The sequence below is a fragment of the Sebastes fasciatus genome, chromosome 10, assembly GCF_043250625.1.
Source record: "Sebastes fasciatus isolate fSebFas1 chromosome 10, fSebFas1.pri, whole genome shotgun sequence".
Lineage (NCBI taxonomy): Eukaryota > Metazoa > Chordata > Actinopteri > Perciformes > Sebastidae > Sebastes > Sebastes fasciatus.
Genome location: NC_133804.1, coordinates 2,404,597 through 2,426,278, shown reverse-complemented (window position 1 = coordinate 2,426,278; position 21,682 = coordinate 2,404,597). Strand labels below are relative to the sequence as shown.

Here is a 21,682-nt window from a genome sequence, read left to right as displayed (position 1 = left end):
AAAGCCTGTACTATATTAACTTGATGGAAACCTGCAAGCAGAAAACTGCTTTATTTAGAGTATTTCAGAATAAAAGCATTGTGTTAATGAATGAATGATTCTGTGCACTAAAAACGCTAGAGGACTTTTATTTTGAAATCTAGATAGGAAGTGTAAAATATTGATGGTCAGTGACATATTCTACAGATGTGTAGACATGGAAACTGTAGTAATCTTGCTGGTATGATGTTCATATACTGTCAATAGATCACCTTCACTGTCTGTTGCTGGTGGGAGACGCAGCCGAGAGGTAAGCGGCAAGCGTGAAAAATAGGCGAGCCTTCTATTCTATAAAATAGACGCACATCTGACGTGCGTCTGACGCGCGTCTGACGTGCGTCTCATGCGGGCAGTGTGTCCACTTTAACCTGTTAACATGGACGCCGAAATAAAAAACAACACGCGACGTTGCCGTCACGCGAGCATGATGCGCGCTGTGTGCTCCAGGCTTTAGGTGAACGCCGCAGCGTTGGGTACCTCCTGGAGCAACGTGAGTCGCAGTGGAAAGGGGATGAGATTCAGGTGAGCGTGCCTATATCTCCTGTGAGAATAGTGGGCGTTTCACTGGAAAGACCCCACATTTCCTGTTAGCCTCATCCAATGGGAGTCCTTGTTTTGGATTCAACATGAAATCTCGCATGTAGGTGAGAGATTTTCAGAGCTTGGCCGTTGGGACCCCTGCTGTGATCAGGCTTCTGGTTTCCCATGTAGGCCAAGGCTCTTTGTCTCGTGAGGTCCCTACACTACTAACCCATCTTTTAAATGGTTACGTCTCCAGTCTGATCTGGAGCACACGGCTGATATGTACGTGGTTTGTTTACATGACAGAACAGAAGTGCATCTCCATTCATCCATTTTCTTCCGCTTATCTGGGGCTGGGTTTCGGGGGGCAACAGGCTTAGCAGGGAGTTCCACACATCCCTCTCCCCAGTAATGTTTTCTAGCTCTCTCCAGAAGTGCATATTTAACGTATTCAGTGTGGACAGAGAGAGCCCGGTTCCACGCGATGCAGCACGATAGTCAAATGCTCGCGTCAAGTTAGGACACGGTGTTTGACTCAGACATGGTAGAATCCCACTTTTTATTCATTTTTTTTTAATCTGTTTGTGTCTTTTCCCTTCCAGTCCTCTCAGTCAGGAGGTAACAACATGAACCTGTCAGACCTGCCTACCTTCACTCCCAGCGTCTTCCCTCCCAGCGCCTTTAACTATGAGCGACCGAGGCATTTCATCCAATCACAGCCGGCCTTTCAGGCACCTAGCTATGAAAGCGTTCTGAAAGAGGCCCAGGAGAACCAAACCAACTCCCAACAGAACCTCAACAGTTACCCAAATAGTCCAAATGCTACGGAGACACAGAGTCAAGCTAAAATGACACAAAGTCAGTCTTTTTCTCAAACTCAGTCAGTGTCCAAGTCCTTGTCACAGACCCAGTCTCAGTTTCAGTCACTAAGCCTCAGTCAGAGCCAAGCCCAGATCCAGACCCAGATCCAGACCCAGACCCAGGCCAACGGCACAAGCAAGTCCTCTCCCTCCTCATCATGTCTCAGCTCTCCGATCTCCACCTCGGCCTCCTCCTCCTCTGCTGCCCCTCCTCATTCCTCCACTGCCCCGTTGCTCAGTCCCTCTGCCACCACCACCACCACCCCCACCTCCCCATTCCCTGGCCCCCTATCCTCTCTCCCCCGCACCACCATGCGTTCCACCATCACCCTCACCCCCAGCATCCCCAGCGCCACCGGTCTTGGTAGCGCCACCCTGCCGGCCAATCAGGACACCATGTCAGCACCTGCTGCCTACCTCTGCTCTGTGCTGCCCTCCCCGTCCGCCTTCTCCCCTTTTTCCTCCTCCAAGCTGTCTCCCAACTCCAACCTCTCCCACCCCTCCACCTCCCCCTCCCGCTCCCCACTCGCCCCCTCCAGTCCCCTCCTCCCCATGAGGGCCTCCTCCTCTCCTTCCTCCCTCCCTCAGCAGCGTCTTCCAGTGTCACTCCCTTGCTCCCCTCTCTCTCCCTCCTCCTCCTCCTCTCTCTCACAGCCCATTACTCCCAACGGTCAGAACAGAGTACCGCCTGCTGTGGTCTCCTTGCCTGCCAGCTACAAGGGACCGCCAAGCATGTGAGTCAAAGAATACATCTATTTGACATGCAGATACATGTTACACTTGGAAGTTTCCCACACTTAAAAAAAAGCATTGCTTTGAGGAGCAAAATGTACAGACGTAAGCAAAATTGTTGGTACTCTTCCGTTAAAGAAAGAAAACCCCACAATGGTCACTGAAATAACTTGAAACTGACAAAAGTAATAATAAATAAAAATTTACTGAAAATTAACTAATGAAAATCAGCTGTTGCTTTTGAATTGTGGTTCAACAGAATCATTTTAAAAAACAAACTGATGAAACTGGCCTAGACAAAAATGATGGTAGCCCTAGAAAAGATGTAAAATAATGTGAACATAGGGACATATTAAACTAAGGTGTGTCCTGTAATTAGCATCACAGGTGTCTTCAAACTTGTAATCAGCCAGTCTGCCTATTTAAAGGGTGAAAAGTAGTCACTGTGCTGTTTGGTATCATGGTGTGTACCACACTGAACATGGACCACAGAAAGCTAAGGAGAGAGTTGTCTCAGGAGATCAGAAAGAACATTATAGACCTTCATGTTAAAGGTAAAGGCTATAGGACCATCTCCAAGCAGCTTGGATGTTCCTGTGACTACAGTTGCACATATTATTCAGAAGTTTAAGGTCCACGGGACTGTAGCCAACCTCCCTGGATGTGGCCGCAAGAGGAAAATTGATGACAAATTGAAGAGACGGATAATACGAATGGTAACCAAAGAGCCCAGAACAACTTCCAAAGAGATTAGAGGTGAACTCCAAGGTCAAGGTACATCAGTGTCAGATCGCACCATCCGTCGCTGTTTGAACCAAAGTGGACTTAATGGAAGACGACCGAGGAGGACACCACTGTTGAAAGCAAATCATAAAAAAGTGAGACTGGAATTTGCCAAAATGCATATTGACAAGCCACAAAGCTTCTGGGAGAATGTCCTTTGGACAGATGAGACAAAACTGGAGCTTTTTGGCAAGTCAAATCAGCTCTATGTTTACAGACGCAAAAATGAAGCATACAAAGAAAAGAACACTGTACCTACAGTGAAACATGGAGGAGGCTCGGTTATGTTCTGGGGCTGCTTTGCTGCATCTGGCACAGGGTGTCTTGAATCTGTGCCGGGTACAATGAAATCTCAAGACTATCAAGGCATTCTGGAGCAAAATGTGCTGCCCAGTGTCAGAAAGCTTGGTCTCTGTCGCAGGTCATGGGTCCTCCAACAGGATAATGACCCAAAACACACAGCTAAAAACACCCAAGAATGGCTAAGAACAAAACATTGGACTGTTCTGAAGTGGCCTTCTATGAGCCCTGATCTAAATCCTATTGAACATCTGTGGAAGGAGCTGAAACATGCAATCTGGAGAAGGCACCCTTCAAACCTGAGACAGCTAGAGCAGTTTGCTCAAGAGGAGTGGGCCAACATACCTGTCAACAGGTGCAGAAGTCTCATTGAGAGTTACAGAAATCACTTGATTGCAGTGATTGCCTCAAAAGGTTGTGCAACTAAATATTAAGTTAAGAGTACCATCATTTTTGTCCAGGCCAGTTTCATTAGTTTGTTTTTTAAAATGATTCTGTTGAACCAAAATTCAAAAGCAATGTCTCATTTTCATTAGTTAATTTTCAATAAATTTTTATTTATTATTACTTTTCTCAGTTTCAAGTTATTTCAGTGACCTTTGTGGGTTTTTCTTTCTTTAACGGAAGAGTACCAACAATTTTGCCTACGTCTGTATATATTTATTAGGGCTGTCAATTGATTCAAATATTTAAGTGCGGTTAATCGCATGATTGTCCATGATTAATCGTTATTAATTGCAAATTAATTACACATTTTATATCTGTTGAAAATGTACCTTAAAGGGAGATTTGTTAAGTATTTAATCCTCTTATCAACATGGGAGTGGACAAATATGCTGCTTAATGCAAATGTATGTATATATTTATTATTGGAAATCAATTAACAACACAAAACAATGACAGATATTGTCCAGAAACCCTCACAGGTACTGCATTTAGCATAAAACAATATGCTAAGATCATAACATGGCAAACTGCAGCCCAACAGGCAACAACAGCTGTCAGTGTGTCAGTGTACTGACTTGACTATGACTTGCCCCAAACTGCATGTGATTATCATAAAGTGGGCATGTCTGTAAAGGGGAGACTCGTGGGTACCCATAGAACCCATTTACATTCACATATCTGGAGGTCAGAGGTCAAGGGACCCCTTTGAAGATGGCCATGACAGTTTGGATGGATTCTTTAGGTTTTTTATTTTCATATGATACCAGTATCTTATCTCTGGCTTTAAACCTGAGCCCGCTACAACGTAAAAATCTCAAGTTGTGTTAATGTGTTAAAGAAGTTAGTGGTGTTCAAATTTGCCTGAACGTGTTATTATCGTGTCAACTTTGACGGCCCTAATATTTAAGCATATTCATGTGTATGTGAAACTGTAAACAAGTTGTGCCTTCTCTTTTCAAGAGAGTTTATCCAATGATTTAGCATCACCAGGGACATTCTTTGGCTCTTTAATTTTAAATATTTTGATCATTTTGGCTGTGTTAATGCATTTGGCATAAATTTCGGCAAGGGTGTGTGCCAAAATACGGACACTCAGACCCGTGAGGACAAATATGTTTTCACATGCTATTTTACTTTTTTGGGGGGGGAGGGTCATAAAAAACAACAGCAATATTATGTAAACAAACTGGCATTTAAAGGGTTAAAATTCTGAAAATGAATACATATTTGGTATTTATAATCTGGACTGATGCTATTTAAAAGATTAACTCAGTGAATGTGGAAAATAATATAAATACATCATTTTGTCATTTTTGACATTTTTATCCTCATCAGAGGACATCAGAGCAACTTGTTTTACAGTAATACTGGTGAATACATACCATCCCTCATTGAAGTGTTTCAGATGAATGGTGAAATGTTTAAAACTGTAATCCAGTTATATGAATTCATTTTTCTGCAGATTGCATAACAGCTGGATGATTGAGAAGAACCTTCAAAGAAGCATAAAACAATCTCAGACTGTTTTTCATCTCAGGAAGCCAAAAACAATCACAGAGCAACTTTGACTTAGTTATGTTTATGGACCATCCATGGTGTTTTACATCTAATCCATGATGGGAACTCTGTTGTATAAAAGCATGGAGCAGGTGTGGCAATCACTTCTTTGCAGTCTCTGCATTCAATGCATTTAAAGGAACAGTGTGTAACAATTAGGGGGATCTATTAGTAGAAATGGAATACAATATTAATAAGTATTTTTTCTTTAGTGTATAATCACCTGAAAATAAGAGATGTGTTTTCGTTACCTTAGAATTAGCCAAAAACTGCAACCTCACCGCTAGATGTCGCCAGATCTTACAAACTGGACCTTTAAATAGCAAAAGTCCCCACGGGGACAATAAAAGTATATCTTATCTTAGCTATTAGTAAAACATGTCCAACACAGATGTTTGTGCTTTCTTTCATAAATGAGGTAACCTATATAGGTCAAAGCACATTTCCACTAGTCAGCTAAAGCCAATTTATTTCCAGGAGTGTTGGATACAAGTCTGTTGCAGCATTATTGTTCTTTGGTGCCTTTAATGTCTTTTTCATCTTTGCTTCCTTCTTGTGCACTAGTTAATGTCTGTTCCTTTTATCTCTCTCTCTCTATCCCCAGCCTTCCCAAGCCCATTCTGAAGAAGTCTGTAGCTCCTCGGCCTTCTTCCTCTCGCTCCACAGATGACGACATCCAGGGCTCCAAAGACGCCCTCATCCAGGATCTGGAGAAGAAGCTGCGTTCAAAGGAGGCCAGGAGGAGTAACAGCCAGGTGTGTGTGTGTGTGTGTGTGTGTGTGTGTGTGTGTGTGTGTGTGTGTGTGTGTGTGTGTGTGTGTGTGTGTGTGTGTGTGTGTGTGTGTGTGTGTGTGTGTGTGTGTGTGTGTGTGTGTGTGTGTGTGTGTGTGTGTGTGTGTGTGTGTGTGTGTGTGTGTGTGTGTGTGTGTGTGTGTCCTGCAAAGTGTGTTGTAAGAGCAAGAATCATAAAACAACAACCCACGGACACTCATGCTCCAGCCCATTCACACTTATACAGTGTTATTATACATTTATTATCGCACACTGATTGCCTTTTGTGTATTGTGTTGTTTTTTGTGTATTTATTGTCATGTGGTTGTTTTTTCTGTCTACCTGCCAACAGATGCAAATTAGCTTCTAGCTAACTCTGGTGCAGTTGATTTTAATGGTGCGCTGTCCCTGCAACAATTAAAAAATAGTGTGTGCCTGTTTGAACGTGAAAGAATACAGAATTGCAATAGGTTACCAAAAACACATCACAGCACGCTTTCTATTTGCGTGAAAAATTACAATTTAACAGTATAAAGCTTCATTTTCAAACAGAAACTGTCCTATGAGGAGCGTATGGCTCGTAGGCTGCTGGGTCCAGACAACGCCAACTACATGTTTGACCAAGACAGTCTCTCAGACTCACAACTCGACCAGGTACGACAACACATTTTTATTTAGTGAGTGGACATCGTAATTACTATAACCAAATCCTCCAATCTCAACATTTCTAGCAGTGTGTTTCAGACTGTACTGCTGTGTGTTGCAGTGCTGACTGTGCTGCACAAACATTTATGTTGGCTCTGGTCCGAAGCCCATTAGCTTTCATGTTGCTATAAAGTAATTACACACATTATTACAGTCATTTGGGTTTGAATGGCTGCACAGAGAGCCAGTTTCCCTCTCAGAGCCTCCTGACAGGCTCCCCGAACTCAAAGCAGCCCCAGTGAGCTGCCTCATGCTGTCATTTTGACCAGTTGTGTGTGTATGTGTTTGTGTGCAGGATTGTTCCGTCAAAAAGCCTCGGCCGCTCACAGGGCTTTGCACCATCTATTTTCTCTCTCCTTCACACACAACACCAACACACAGAGGCACATTTTGTCAGCGGCTATTTCTTGCCTGCTTTCTGAGAGTGAGCCCCTTTCACTGGTGACAACAGGACTATTGTCAGAATACACACACACATACACGCACAGTTACCCTCCTGGCATTTTGTCAAACCAAAACAGTTCATTTTCAAAGTTCAAACCTGTGATTACCTCTTAAATTGGTCTGTTTTCTGTTGCAGCCAGATTCACCAGAAGGAAGACACACGGGTGGACTATGGTAATAGAAATTATTCATTTATTTATATTGCTCATGTATGTGTGATATCATGTGAAAAAATCTTCCACTATGATGAGATTAGGGATGCACCGATACTACTTTTTTTCAGACCGAGTACGAGTACAAGTACTTACATTTGGGTACTCACCGATACCGAGTACCGATACGAGTACTTCTCTGTGCCAAAAGACCCTTGTTAACAGCCAGCTGGAGGGTGTGAGCGACACACGGCAGGCTAGGGAGTCCCGCATACGAGGCAGTGTGCCGCTTTACAGCGCTCCCCGCCCGGACCTCGCCGCACCGTGGGCAAAAGACTCTGCGCCCTCTCTCCCCGCCGGGGACGGCCCCCTGCTCCTGGTGCGACTGTCGACCGGGGAAGACTGTCCTCAGTGCGCCCCAACCGCGTCGTGCTGCCAGATTCGGGCTCGGCCCACGTAAAAGGCGCCAGGGGTCTGCGGCGATGTCGGAAACCCACCCGACCCATCTTGAAACACGGACCAAGTAGTCTAACGCACCTGCGAGTCAGATGGTGCAAGCAAAACCCTGTGGCGCAATGAAACTGAGGGCCGGTGCGCGCACTCACTTTGTGGGATCCCGGCCCAGCGGGGTCGGGCGCACCACCATAAAGTGGTATCTGTGCCATTTTGCGAGTACGAGTACATGAGCACAGTATCAGACCCGATACCCGATACTGGTATGGGTATCGGTGCATCCCTAGATGAGATAGTGATTACGTACTTATTTCCCAGATATGTTTTTCAAGTTTTCCGGAGTTCTTGAAACTGAGGAAACTGTGTTGTATCCAGTGGTGGGTAGATTAGCCAAAAACTGTACTCAAGTAAAAGTACTATTACTTTGCAAGAAAAAGTACTCAAGTAGAAGTAAAAGTAGTTATCAAGTTAACTACTTGAGTAAGTATTACATAAGAAGTAAAAGTATTTACTGAAAGCGTTACTTGAGTAGTGAGTAACTCAAGAAGTTAAATGATAATGAAAACCACTGGCACACCACTGTCTTTTATTTGATGTGGATATGACTGCATTATTTCAACCACAGATGGTCTTCCTCAGGTAAAGCTAAAGAAGTGAACACCTGTATTTATTTGTGCTGAAATGACAAGTCGTCATCTCCTAATAAGATAACCTGCCGCATATACACCAGACAATATCACCAGTCTGTATCTCTCAAGTGTGATCACAAAATATGATATTAATATTATAGGCTACTCTATTAAGTTCACCAATAATTAAAGATCTTTTTAAAATGACATTATTTGCTTGTTGTCTCTTATATTATGATTTGGCAAATAAATCAGCAAATGTGAAGATGTCTCATATCAGCTGACTCATTTAGGCTAATTGGGAGATAATGATGGGATGTTTCATCATGAATTGCCTATTAAATACAGGTGTGTTCACTTCTTCACTTTGACCTGAGGAAGACTATCTGTGGTTGAAACGTTTTATCAGCCATGTCCACATGAAATAAAAGCAGTTTGTCTTTTTTTCGTGTGCATAATCTGGTCTCTACTCTTCTGTCTGTCTTCATCAGGCTACACAAAGCATTACGAGTTCAATGAATACCACTCACATGCCGTTAGCTTGAATATTTACATTACAAAAGAAAGCAAAAGTAGTAGTAATTTAGAAGCATGATATACTGTGTGTGTGTATATCATTAAACTTCTTCAGACCAGCGTTCATAAACCGAGCCCACTGCACTGTGCGCTGTTAATTCATCTGTAAATATTAGCTGCTACTTGAAAGCCATAACATGCCTGCCTCTTAACGGATCATGAATTCATCAAATAAATAAAAGTAGCACAATGAATGCATCCAAATGTAACGGAATAAGAGTAATGATTTTCTCTAAAAATTACAAAGTACAAAGTATGCTGCATTTAAACTTCTCTGACAAGTACATTTTACTCCAAAAAGTTACTAGCCACCTCTCGTTGTATCAAAGTGAATTGTATTCACTCCATCCCAATGGCAGATTGTTGCACCAAGAAGAACCAAGATTTAAAGGGACAGTTCACCCCAAAATAAAAGCACATATTTTTCCTCTTACCTGTAGTGCTATTTATCTATCTAGATTGTTTTGGTGTAAGGTGGCGAATGTTGGAGATATCGGTGTATCTGCTTTCTCTCCAATATAATGGAACTACACCCCCCAACCATATCCCTGCGCAGAAGGAAGCGTGCATCTACTCACGGTCGAGAGGCTTGTGCTCGTGATAGTGAGGGATGTAAACATTAATGACTTCCTCCTCGGCTGAGCTGTAACGTTAGCTAGCTCAGTGGTGCTAGGTGAGCTAGCAGTATCGAGTATAGATGAACTCCTCCTTCCGTGCATTGATACGGTTGGCCTGTGTAGTTCGGTAGAAAGAACATAGTTCTAGAAAGAGACATTGCTGTTGAGTTTTATCAAATGTATTTTGTTTGCGCTTCGAGCAGCACAAGCCGAGCGCCGTCTAGTTCCATCATATTAGAGAGAAGGCAGACATCTCTACGGCCGATATCTCCAACACTTGGCAACTCACACCAAAACACATCTAGATTGATAAATAGCACAAGAGGTAAGAGGAAAAATATGTCATTTTGATTTTGCGCCCCAATATGAATGTGAATATTAAAGCCAAGCTAAATGACTTGTCCCGATGTTTGCACTGTAGTAGGAACCACCGGTTGAAATAAAACCCAGGCAAGGAATTAACCATTCTGAATATGACACTATTTGAATGGGATTTGAAGTAGAAATAGGAGGATTTTATACTTGACAGTTTCCAGGAAAGTATTTATTCATCCCTAATTTTAGCCCGTGCCATAAATGTTTCTAGTGTCTTATAACTACAACTGTCTGACTTAAGTCCCTCATTCAGTAGCCATGCTGTCAGAGGACAGAGACAGAACAGGAATCAGCATTCATGTGGTTGCTTGTTTGTGTGTGTGTGCTGTCACTAGTAGTCTGTAAATCCAGTCATTGAAGGTGAGGTAAAGTGAGGTTGTGATAAATAATCCCTCTCTCCATGCAGGGGGAGGCGCCACACAGGGACAGATGAGAGGGGAAATGAGGGCTCAGCTATCCAGGAGAAATGTTACGCTCCTCGCTTCCTGCAGATCCCTTCAGACCTCACTGTAGAGGAGGGGCGCTTCTGTAGGATTGACTTCAAGGTGAATCACTCAATCACACACACGTGCACGCATTAACACCAAGGGCTTCACGTTTTCAAGTTTATTAATACACTCAAGTGCGTATCACTACAAGGTCAGGGGATCCCTCATAGAAACAATACCAAACAATCGATGCAATAATGGTGCGGTCAGGTAAAGGTAAATAAAGAAGGAATACAAATGCAACTAGAGGTGAAAGAAAATATCAATGCACTTGAGTATCGTGATATTATATTTTGTGACTGTATCAATTCTCAAAAACACTTAGATTTTTTATCAATGGTATACATTACAAAAAGATTTGTGGCAGACAGTGGTTCATTTTGTGTTGTTTCAACCCCCGGCCACTAGATAGCAGCGTTGTAATCTATCTTCAGGCATTTGACTCTTCCACTCCAAATAAACAACGTCAACTGACACAGGAAGTAGTGTAAGGCCGTACGTTAGCATTAGCAAACCTAGCTGGCTAGTAACGTTGCCACCGATGGCTGAATCCGAAAGAGTTAGACCGGTGTTATGTTGAAGTCTGTTCTCCCGTCGAATAGTGTTTCCCTCCTATTTAAATAATAGCGCCCCCCCCCTCGGTGGTTAGGGTTAGGGATAAGAGTTGGTTCAGCTTTAAGGCCCAGACACACCAACCCGACATCAGAGTGGCGACGAATGCCACTACTTGCATCGCCTCACGTTGCACTCAAACGGCCAACTACATTACGACGTACGTTCTGCACCTGCCTGAGCTGTAATAACTCTCCACACTAGCAGGCGGTGGGAGTCTGTATTTGTCATTCAAAAAGGGAAACCAGAAGACCGAGGACTATGGATATACAAGCCGTTGTTATGATAAGTACATGAAATGAAACGGCGTTTGGCGACCATTTTCACACCACTCTCACTCACCACTTAGCTTCATTCCAGATGTTCATGTCGTTGTGAAAATATCTGTGTGTTGGAATGATCAGATGAGATGAAGATGAAAAATGAGAAGAGCCTTCTGGGTTTTTCCTCTTGGCTTTACTCGTTTGCTTGTTTTCCTCACTTCCGTTTCTCTCCTTGTGCACTGATTCGTTTAAGCTGAACAGCCAATCAGAGTGATTTCTCTCACCGGCGGGCGGCGCCTGCCTGACACAGGCAGACTAGAGCCGACGGTGAGGGACACACCGAAAAACTAGGCCGACGGACGCTCACCGACGGTCCCAAACTGTCCGACAGCCGACCGTCGGCTCGGTGTGTCAGGTGCTTTAGGGAGGGGGAAACAGTATTTGACACAACACCGGCACCCCGCGGCGTACAAGAGCCACACCGAGTCTTAGAGCACACTTGGCAAGACACTATTTATATAATATTAAATATGTAACACTGTCAGTTTACATTTTTTGATTTATTTAATTTGTTTCCCTAAGTAATCCTGCTTTTATTTATTGATATTGTTTTACTGATAAAGGCAAATGTTTCTGTTCTGATTCATAAAGAAGTCAACCTTACTCATCATACAGTATAGAATGTGTTCTTTACTATGACAGTTTTCCTAAAATTAGATATAAAAAAATCGCAATATATTGTAACCCGTTTCATGATACATATCGTATCGGCAGATTCTTGCCAATACACCGCTCTAATAGCAATGTCTCTCTTTTCTCTGTCCAGGTGGGAGGCCTCCCTACACCAGACGTCTGCTGGTACCTGGACGGTAAAGCCATTCGTCCAGACGACTACCATAAGATGTTGGTGTGTGAGAAAGGGATGCACTCGTTTATCATAGAGATCGTCACAGTGCACCACGCCGGCGTTTATGAGTGTGTGGCCAGGAACCGAGCAGGGGAGAGCAAATTTACCATGAGGCTCGATGTAATAGGTAAAAATGTCATGACAGTACATCCTGTTTTTGGGCTGGAAATGCTGTATTATTTGAATAGAACTTCATCAATAATGATCATGATTGATTTATTAATCTATACCAGTGCTGCTTTGTAAAGTTCTTCAGGGTGGGAGAGAATTTAATCACTTGTGCTGTGCAACCTCCTCTCTGCAGCCCAAGAGGCTCTCCGTCCTCCCACCTTTGTCCAGAAGATGTCGAACTCTAGAGCTCTAGAAGGCGACACTGTTCGGTTAGAGTGTAAAGTGGACGCTTCCCCTCCTCCACAGCTCCACTGGAAGAAAGATAAAGACATGCTGCGCATTGACCCGAACAGAATGAGGTGGGTTACCTTATTATACCCAAACTCTTTAAATGCACTCCACTGCTGCACATTAAACTCCATAGACGATACTGAAGGGACACTCTTTTGGCACTTTTCCATTGTGGCACTTTTGGCCATTTGATTTGCGTCGTTTTAGCATGCCGAGTCGCGCCCAAGATAGACCATCTCCGGAATGGGGGCGCCCCCACCTTCCTCCAAGCGGGTCGCGGTGACGTCTCGCCGACCGCGGCCAACAACCCCTCTTCCCCCCCCCTGGTGCGAGACTGAACCCATGTCTGAGTCTGCTTTATTTTACGGTTTGGTTTTCAGCTGTATAGGAGTCGTGTTGCTGCTGATGAAAACCCAACATTTCCTGATTTTGCTGCTTCATAATAAAAGATTTTAAATAACAAAATAAAACATATCACCAAAGTAGCGGAGCTTTGTTAGCGGCTATTCATCAATAACAACAAGTCTACTAATACTGTAGGGAGGAAGAGTACAAGCAGCAAAAATAACAAGGGACTTGTATTGTGAAGAATATAGGAAATGAAATGTGTTCATCCACTGTTTTACAGCCACTCCTTTGACCACTAGTCACAGCCACGGTTACACACACCCTCAAGCGGGTAGCCCTGTTGTAATGGAGAAGCAAATTCCTGCCGTGATGGGCTGATATGCCGAGCAAAACCGAGTCAGGCCAAGCCAGCACATGTGTATGGATTTTGGTAAACATACCAAACCTAACAAGTCATTTTGTTTTCTGCCTCAATCCTGTTCTTGAATCATATTCACATTGACTTGAGAAGTTTGACTCAATATTTCCTTTAATAGGCCATATACCCGTCTGTGTCTCCCCTTGTTTCTGTTAACTGTCAAATAAATGCAAAAAAAAGAAAAAAAGATAGAGGTTGCTCGAAGTAATGAGCCCACTGAAAATTAGCACCTGACTCTGCGGTTCCCCAGAGATCTACAGAACTTTACTGTATAGTCAATTTCAGGTTATTGTCCTGGTTTTACGGCCTGCTACTGTACTGTTTGATTCACTCTCGCCACTATCATCAGCATCTTTTCCAGCCTGAGCAGGCAGTTGTTTTCAGTGAAAAAAAAGCATCTCTAAAAAGCTGCTCACTACACGACCACTACCTGCCCAGCACCAAATGACAGACAGACACAACATAGTGGTGCAACTTAGTGGAGCAGCTAAGGAGCCAGATAATATCCCTCTGGAGTTAAAAACAGAGCTAAAACAGAGTGAATATTGGACTGGCGTTAATCAGATCAGCTGAAACGCAACTCCAAATGAATGTTGCTTCATATAGCTGGATGTGTAAATAAGCTATTCCCCCATATCAACTTAAAAGGTGATTGTTTTATGTATGTTGTATGTGTTGTTCACAACTTGTTTCTGCTGCCCCCGAGTGGCCAAAAAGTCTGTTATTGCAGGTTTACTGACGGGCCAGTGGCGCCGCAAGATTTGTACATTTCCATTCCTTTACTGTATTTTTTTCTTTTATGTTTTTAAACACATCAGAACAGAAGAAATAGGTCTGTGTGCCATGAAAAATAATCTCTATGAAAGGGTAATGTGGTTTTAAAAAAGTGATGTGCACAGTGAGCTTTAATGGTATTAAAACATGTTTGAGAATGAAGACTATTATTAACTCATTGTGTAGGTGATTCCTGATGGCAGGTCACAACTGTATTTTGAAAAGAAAACTGCACCTATGCACAGTTTACCCGGACTCTAGTTCCTGCTGACTTTCATGGGGAAATATATGAAATCAATTATGCACTAATTCATTTCTCAGTTTATGTGTGTGTGCTGTTATTTTTTTTAAATTGTGTGTGTATTTGTTCTTTTGAATGCTCAGCCTGCATCAGGATGCTTTGGTCACCATGTGTAGTGAAGATATAAACATTTGAACTTTGTTTGTCCACAGTCTGTATCAGGACGGTTCAGGCCGCCAGTGCTTGTTGCTAGAGAGGGTGATGAAGTCTGATGCCGGTTGGTACACCCTCTCTGCCATCAACGAAGCCGGAATGTCCACATGCAACGCCAGGCTGGATGTCGGCAGTAAGTCCACCTCGTGTGTGTTCGTCTTTCTATGCAAATGAGCTTTAAATGGCCCATCTCAGTTATCTAGTTCCCATAGTAGCCTAGGCTGTAAAATCAAACAACAGATGGAGAACGCCGTGCGCTCTACGCTACAGTGAGTCCAGCTCTCCAGCCTGGAACACGTCAAACAAATGCTGATATGTGATCGAGCGGAAACTTGATGAACGTACGAGGCATCGAGCTGTCGGCCTGTTTCCTAAAGAATACTGCATTAATCACTGAGTCCGAGTGATAAGTATGATGAGAGAGGAAAATACAACACAGCTATTAGGTTTCTGCTCGATCACATAACACACCATCTGCTCTGTGGAGAGGGAGCTGAGTGAGAGGCTGACAAAGGCTGACCCTCTGTTTCACATGAGCTGGACTGTATACCTTACCACTTCATCTGAACCAGGACTCAGACATTGTGCAGTAGTTGAACAGGACCTCATAACAATACAAGATGTAATGTGTTTACAGGGTGTTTTCTAGTGTATGGAAGAGTTTCATCTCAAGTCTTCAACTTAATCACTACAGACCTATAGTTAGTGTAATAGTAAACATAGTAATAGAACTAGAACTGTTAGTGATATAAGTTAGTAAGGAAATTGTTGTTCTTGATCCCATTTAAGGGTCAACAATAAACCTTTGAATGATCGTGGAATACGACGTGCCATGATTGGTCGTGGTCATACGTGTAGTCTTGCCAGACCGAGACACTGCAAGAGTTTATGGCGAGTCAAAGACAAAAATATCGTGTAGTCTGATCCCGGCATTAAGTGAAAATATAGATAAAAAGGATATAAATATAGCCCTAGTCTATATCGCAATACAAACGATATATAAAAATATATACAATAAAAATGATTGTAGCGTTTTCACAACATACTGTATATCGCCATCTTGCCCAGCCCTACTTCCAATAGATCCTATTGATCTGTTTGAATTTTGTGAATATTTGCACACAGCTAGTTGACGTTGGCATACAGCTGTGTGTCAGTATTCAGATGTGAGTGCAAGGGGCAGAGCTCTTTCTATTTAACATGCCTACACTGCTTCGGTCTGTGTGTTATTTGTGTTCTAGTATTTGTACATTTTGAGTCTTGATGCAGTGTAAATCGTTGTGATTGATTACAATTACTACAACTGATTTGCAGTGACAAACATATAGTCTAACTGTGAACAGTGACTCACCCCAGAGGACATGTACACACATACAACACATCAGGCCCAGATGCATGAAACTCTAACATCACTAGTGAATCATTCTGTGAGTTTGACAACAGAAGGTGAACCATGGAGACCCATTGTTTCTCTACAAATGAGTGTTGATTCCATATCTGGCTCTGAGCCGTGCCATGCCGTCCTGTGCTATGTAGTACAGGGCAGAAGAGTTATTTTCAGACACCTGGCATGAAAGGAATGTTTAGCCGGTAATCCACCAATAAAATCTGTTGCAGTGACACCAGTAGTGTCATTCCTATTATTAATATCAATAAGCAAACAAAACAAAAACAAAAGTCTTTTTCACCCTGTGGTGGGAGGTTACTGAGCATCACAACTCCACTCTCACTCTGGTCTGCGCTGCCTTTGTCAAGGTTGAAAGGAGTTTGCCGTCTTGGTTCGGACTACGGAGCCTCTGTGTTGTTGTTTCATAAATACAGGAGCAACTCAACCCATTCCGCAAAGTGCCTTTTATTAGTGGTACGAAAGCTCAGGAGATTTACATTGTTCCGAAAAACCCCCCCAATTATGCTGCCTCTTAATTTTCAATGCGTAATGTTCACATTCTGTGTAAAAGTACTCATGACAAAAACAATAATTCATAAAAATATATTGAGGTGGGAACTAATCGCACAAAAACAAACGCTTCCATTGCGTAAAGGCCATTACACATGAAGTTTTTAATTAGCTATAAATTTAAAATAATAAAGTAGTGGATCACAGCATTAGACATTGTTTTTAAATGACATTACATAACTGCAACTGTAGGGTCATACTGCAATAAAATACTAACAGTTGTAATAATTACAGTTACTTCTTCACGTTTAAAACTGGTGTTCGTCAAACAATGTGACAGTGAAAACATCATACATGTATCACTGATCTGTAAAACATCAGACATGTATCATTGATCTATAAAACATCATACATGTATCATTGATTGTTAAAACATCATACATGTATCATTGATGTGTAAAAGTACATTTGAATCCATTGCACCCCTCTTCTCTGCCTCTCGCAGCTCGCACGGCGCCGGCCATGAAGACGGCGCCCCCTGGCTCGAAGACGTTGAAGCTGCTGTCCTCTCTGAGCCACGTGCCCTCTCTGACCGTAGAGAGCCTGGCCCAGCACACCGCCCCGCTGTACGAGAGTGAAGAGCTGTAGACCCCCCTACTGAACCCAGTCAGATAACCATCACATATCTCAGAACTGTAAAGCTGGGCCGGAGCCTGTATTATCTGTCACCTCGAGGCAGATGCGGTACAAATCATGCTCCGGTCCAGATTAACAGCATCGCAGCAGACCAGGACACAGAACACTTTTAAAGGCCGATCCAGGTCAGGTCAATTAAACATAAAAGGCCGATGAACGTCACAGTTTACTTTCAAATTTCTTGAACAATTTAAGTTGATACATTTTCAAGATTAAGGTACATTTACAGGGAACATTTTTAAATAAACTGCAATATGGTATTTTTCTTCAATTGAAAAAAGTTGAAACTCGTCATGCTAACACGCTCAAAACAAGCCTTCCTCCATCCATTACATGTTGAGGAAACAACAACCCGAAACATGAGAAGCACTTTGTAGCTGCTTCCAGACAAACGTTTTCACAGTCAAGTGCCTTGAAGAGTTCAAATAACGACACCTCATACTGTCCATCTGCTGCTGTTTGTCACCACTGTGCCTGTCCTCTGTCTGTCTGTCTGTTGTTTAAGGCTGCAGAGCTGATGTTTGATACATGCCTATAAGCCTCTCTTCATCTGCTCTCAGCTAAATGCTGCGTCTAGGTATTAATAGACCTGGAGTCAGACCTGCTGCCACTTTTAACCCAGAGGCCTACTACAACACTGCAACACAAATACCCCTGTAGTCAAGTTTCCCCATAGAGAGGTGACCACCAGGGAACCTTATTTAAGAAAAATCTGAACAGTGGTCAACGGTGAGAGACAGATAATTTTTTGATCCCGTTTGAATTGCGCCGTGAATCACACATTTGTCCATTTTGTCAAGAAAGTCTCAGTTTGTTGTAAAACTGTTGAGGTATCAGACTGTGAAAATACGTAATTAGAAAGACGACACACCCAAAAGTTGCCTAAGTGACGTCTCTCTCTCTCTGAAGCTACGATGTCTGTGTGTTTCCTACTGGGATGAACTAAAAAAAACAGGAGTTTCTGGATAAAACACATCAGGCGAGATACGGTTTCATCTGTGCGTTGTCATAGCTCAGTTAGCGTGTTAGTGACGTTTAGTGTGTGAGACGAGAGATGTAGTTCACTGAGCGGTTTCACACAAAACTAAATGATACTACAACAAACTGCGACTTTCTTGACTAGCAAAATTATGTTTTAAATTGACAAACATCATGTGTGTGATTCATGGTGCATTTAAAAATGGGCTAAAAAATTATTTGTCTCTCGCCGTTGACTACTGTTCATATTTTTTCCAAAATAAGGTCCCATGGTGGTCCACCGGAAGGGGCATCTTAAAACAAATCTATGAACTCGACACTGGGAAAAGTGTTTTCCCGCTCTCTTCCGTGGCCTAGGTTAGAAAACAGGAAGCAACCTATAGGAGTCCAGTAGCCACAGTCCACTTTAATCCTGACAACATGTCTGCTGGTCGCTCTCTCTCATCCAGCACCTGCTCTCCTGTCCTCCAGCTCGTAGCCGAATGAAGCTCCATTAACTGAAGAGGAAGCTCAGATCGGTCACTCTCTTCAGACTCTCTGCTGTGGTATAAATTCAGTGTAATATGTGTTTTTAAAGTTGGTTTCTAATATACAGTGTATGTGAATGAAGCTATTTATTTGAACTGGAGTTAATAGTTATCAGTGTTGGGACTTGAAGTTGCCCCCTCTCTTGGCCTGCGACCAGAGGTGTATCATATCAACGAGTGTTGGTCAAAGAGCAACAGGCTGCCATTCTGATACCCACTGAGCACAAAACCTCATCTGCACTCATCAGAACTAACTCAAGTTTACATTTGATCACATCTGCAATGCAGATAAGACATGTTTTTAACAGTATACTCAAGAGGGAAAAAAAATCTGTTTCTTTCTCCTTCTGTATGTTCAGGTGATAAATAGGTATCAGTAAATCAGCCTGTGCCCAGATTTGCCAAACTCTCCATTATGACCAGAGCCTTACATAGAAAGATCCATCAATAAGAGGCTGGGTTCACCTGCTTACCTTGGAGCTGCTCATTGTTACTGCTAGCCAGGAAGAAAAAATGATATTTTTGGCTGGATCTGCATGCAAACAGAAAATGTAGTATTTGACCCTGTATGGCCACAGTTCAGTCTGCTCATCGGCAGGAGTCCCTTTCAAAATGCCCGTAAAATCACAGATTGATGTCTCAAGATGAAAACTGCCTTTTCTGCTTCAAATGCAGCGTAGTTGGGCTGCATTTAAACATATAAGCTGCCTTTCGCTAAGAAGAACTAGATAAAGGATGTTTTCAGTTTGTCATGATGTTTGGATCAGAGAGGGTTAAACATTAGATTTGCTTCTTAAAGCATTAAAATCGTTTTGGTAAGTTCGGCCCTTTCTGTTGAGATTTGAAACTGCAGGTAGTCGTGTGTGTATTCTCCTTCAGTATTGTTTGTTGTGTAAGTTCTACATATCACTGGATGAATGAGGAATAAAGTTATGTGACCTTAGCTTTGCCTCCTGGTGTGTATGTTTTTAATAGTTTAACACTGTGGTCTAGTGTTAAAAGATCTCAGAAGGCTAGATAGTGCAGTATTAATATGTCCTCTCTGCCTTGTCCCTCGCATCGATGAGCAAAAGTGCTGATCTTTGAAAGGTCTCCTTTTGTTTGTCTTTCTTACCTAAAAGATAAACCAGGTCCTAGGTCCTAGGTCCTAGGTCAGGGGTCTGCAACCTACAGCTCCCTCCACATTGGCTCACTGTGGATTTTCAAAAATGGAAATGAATAACTGTTTTTTGTTTACATTTTCATTGTTATTTATCATTGTTGTAGGGCTATGGTACGACAGTAAGACGGAGTATTAGGGCCACATTGAGGAAAAGAAAAAAATCTGAGATTTCATGAATAAAGTCATAATATTATGAGAATAAAGTCATAATATTATAAAGTAGTAATTTTACATGCTATTTTCTTTTTTTCTCGTTAAGTTATGACTTTATCCTTGCAATATTGCATCTTTTATTCTCGTAATATTTTGACTTTATTCTGGAAATCTCAGATGTTTTTTCCCTCAATGTGGCCCTAATACTCATTGTCTCTTTGGCCCTCACTGCATTAGACTTATATACTAAAATATATACTTAGACTATAAACTGTGTTACCTTCATCACAATGCACAAATGTTTTGCGGCTCCAGACAATTTTTTGTTGTTGTTTTTGCCTAAAATGTCTCTTTTGATAGTAAAGGTTGCTGACCTGTGTCCTAGGTCCTAGATCCTAGGTCCTAGGTCCTCAGCCTCAGAGATGCTTGATTGTGTCCCCTCAGTCCCTGTGTTGGGCTATTTCAACTTCCTGCCAGAAGAGGGTGCCGTTGCTCCATGTAGCCATTTCACCTCTTTTTCAGACAAAGAGTTCAAAAGTGACATTGAAGAGTGCAATATATCTTTAGAACAGTAAAAACTACATCATTTCCTCAGGATGCACAAGCCATTTGAGATGACTCAATCATCTGCTAGACTTATTCATTGATTCATTATAGTCCTGACAGATTTTTTTCAGATACTGTACAACAGTCGTTCTCAAAGTTTTGATGACCAAGGGCCAATTTATGGAGCCGGCATACGATGGAGGGCCACACGGGAAAAGTGCACACATAAAACAAAACAGCTTTTTTTCTTCATTAAACTGTTGAGTTGTCCACCGAAATTGCTAACTTCAGCCGAGTAGTGTATTTAATGTAAGATATTGAAAGTGAAAGTATTGAATGATAAAAATATAATCCATGCTCATACCATGACTTTTTTTTACATAGTATACTATAACTGTTTTGACAAACAATACTATGACTTTTTGACATACTATACCTTCACTTTTTGATTACTTTTCGGACATAACATACTATATCCTTTTTCACATACAATACTATGGCTTTTTTTTTTTTTTTTTTTTACTTTTTCGACATACTATACTATGGCTTTTTTCCACTATTTTTGGTGACGAAGTTTAAAGAACACACAAACACAAAGTTTTCATCCAGGAGACTGGTGTTCGCTTCCTGTGCGTCACGTTACAATCAGCTGTTCGTTCGTGTCCCGTGTTCACAAAGTTCAGCGTCATCTTCACTGTACAAACGTAGTCGTTTTAAGCCCAACCATGTAGTTCTTTCCTAAACCTAACTGTAATGGTTTTGATGCCAAAAATAAAGCGACGCCAAGGGCGTGACAAAGCGGCGGTGTGTGACGAGTGGTGATGAGAACGTGTTGGTTGTGTTGAAGCCAAGAGCAGCAGCACGGACCAGACTTCCCTGGACCTGGACCTGATCCCAGATGTGTGTCCATGAAGAGTGTCCTGTCCATGAATCCTCCACCTGCTTTTAAGAGACATGACTGTGAGACAGAGTAAGTCAACAGAATGTCTCTGAATAGTTCACATGTACAAACCTCAGTCTGCTGCTGCTGTTCCTTCACCTCAACTGACTTTATGGGCTTTTCTGCAAACTATAATAAGAATGTGAGACAGCAGT

General features: G+C 42.3%; 1 protein-coding gene across 3 annotated transcripts in view; it reads left to right on the top strand.

Moving 5' to 3' along the window:
- The window catches only part of myot (myotilin), a 52,580-nt gene extending 32,911 nt beyond the window's left edge, over positions 1-19,669 (top strand). For 2 of the 3 annotated variants that reach the window (XM_074647720.1, XM_074647722.1), the window contains 9 exons: positions 1,164-2,155; positions 5,845-5,995; positions 6,564-6,665; positions 7,297-7,334; positions 10,369-10,507; positions 12,152-12,359; positions 12,537-12,702; positions 14,628-14,761; positions 17,031-19,669. In XM_074647720.1, the coding sequence (XP_074503821.1) occupies positions 1,164-2,155; positions 5,845-5,995; positions 6,564-6,665; positions 7,297-7,334; positions 10,369-10,507; positions 12,152-12,359; positions 12,537-12,702; positions 14,628-14,761; positions 17,031-17,173 (2,073 nt within the window). In that variant the 3' untranslated portion in view covers positions 17,174-19,669. The remainder of the gene's footprint in view (positions 1-1,163; positions 2,156-5,844; positions 5,996-6,563; positions 6,666-7,296; positions 7,335-10,368; positions 10,508-12,151; positions 12,360-12,536; positions 12,703-14,627; positions 14,762-17,030) is intronic. The other variant, XM_074647721.1, reaches the window with a different exon arrangement.
- The last annotated feature ends 2,013 nt before the right edge of the window (positions 19,670-21,682 follow it).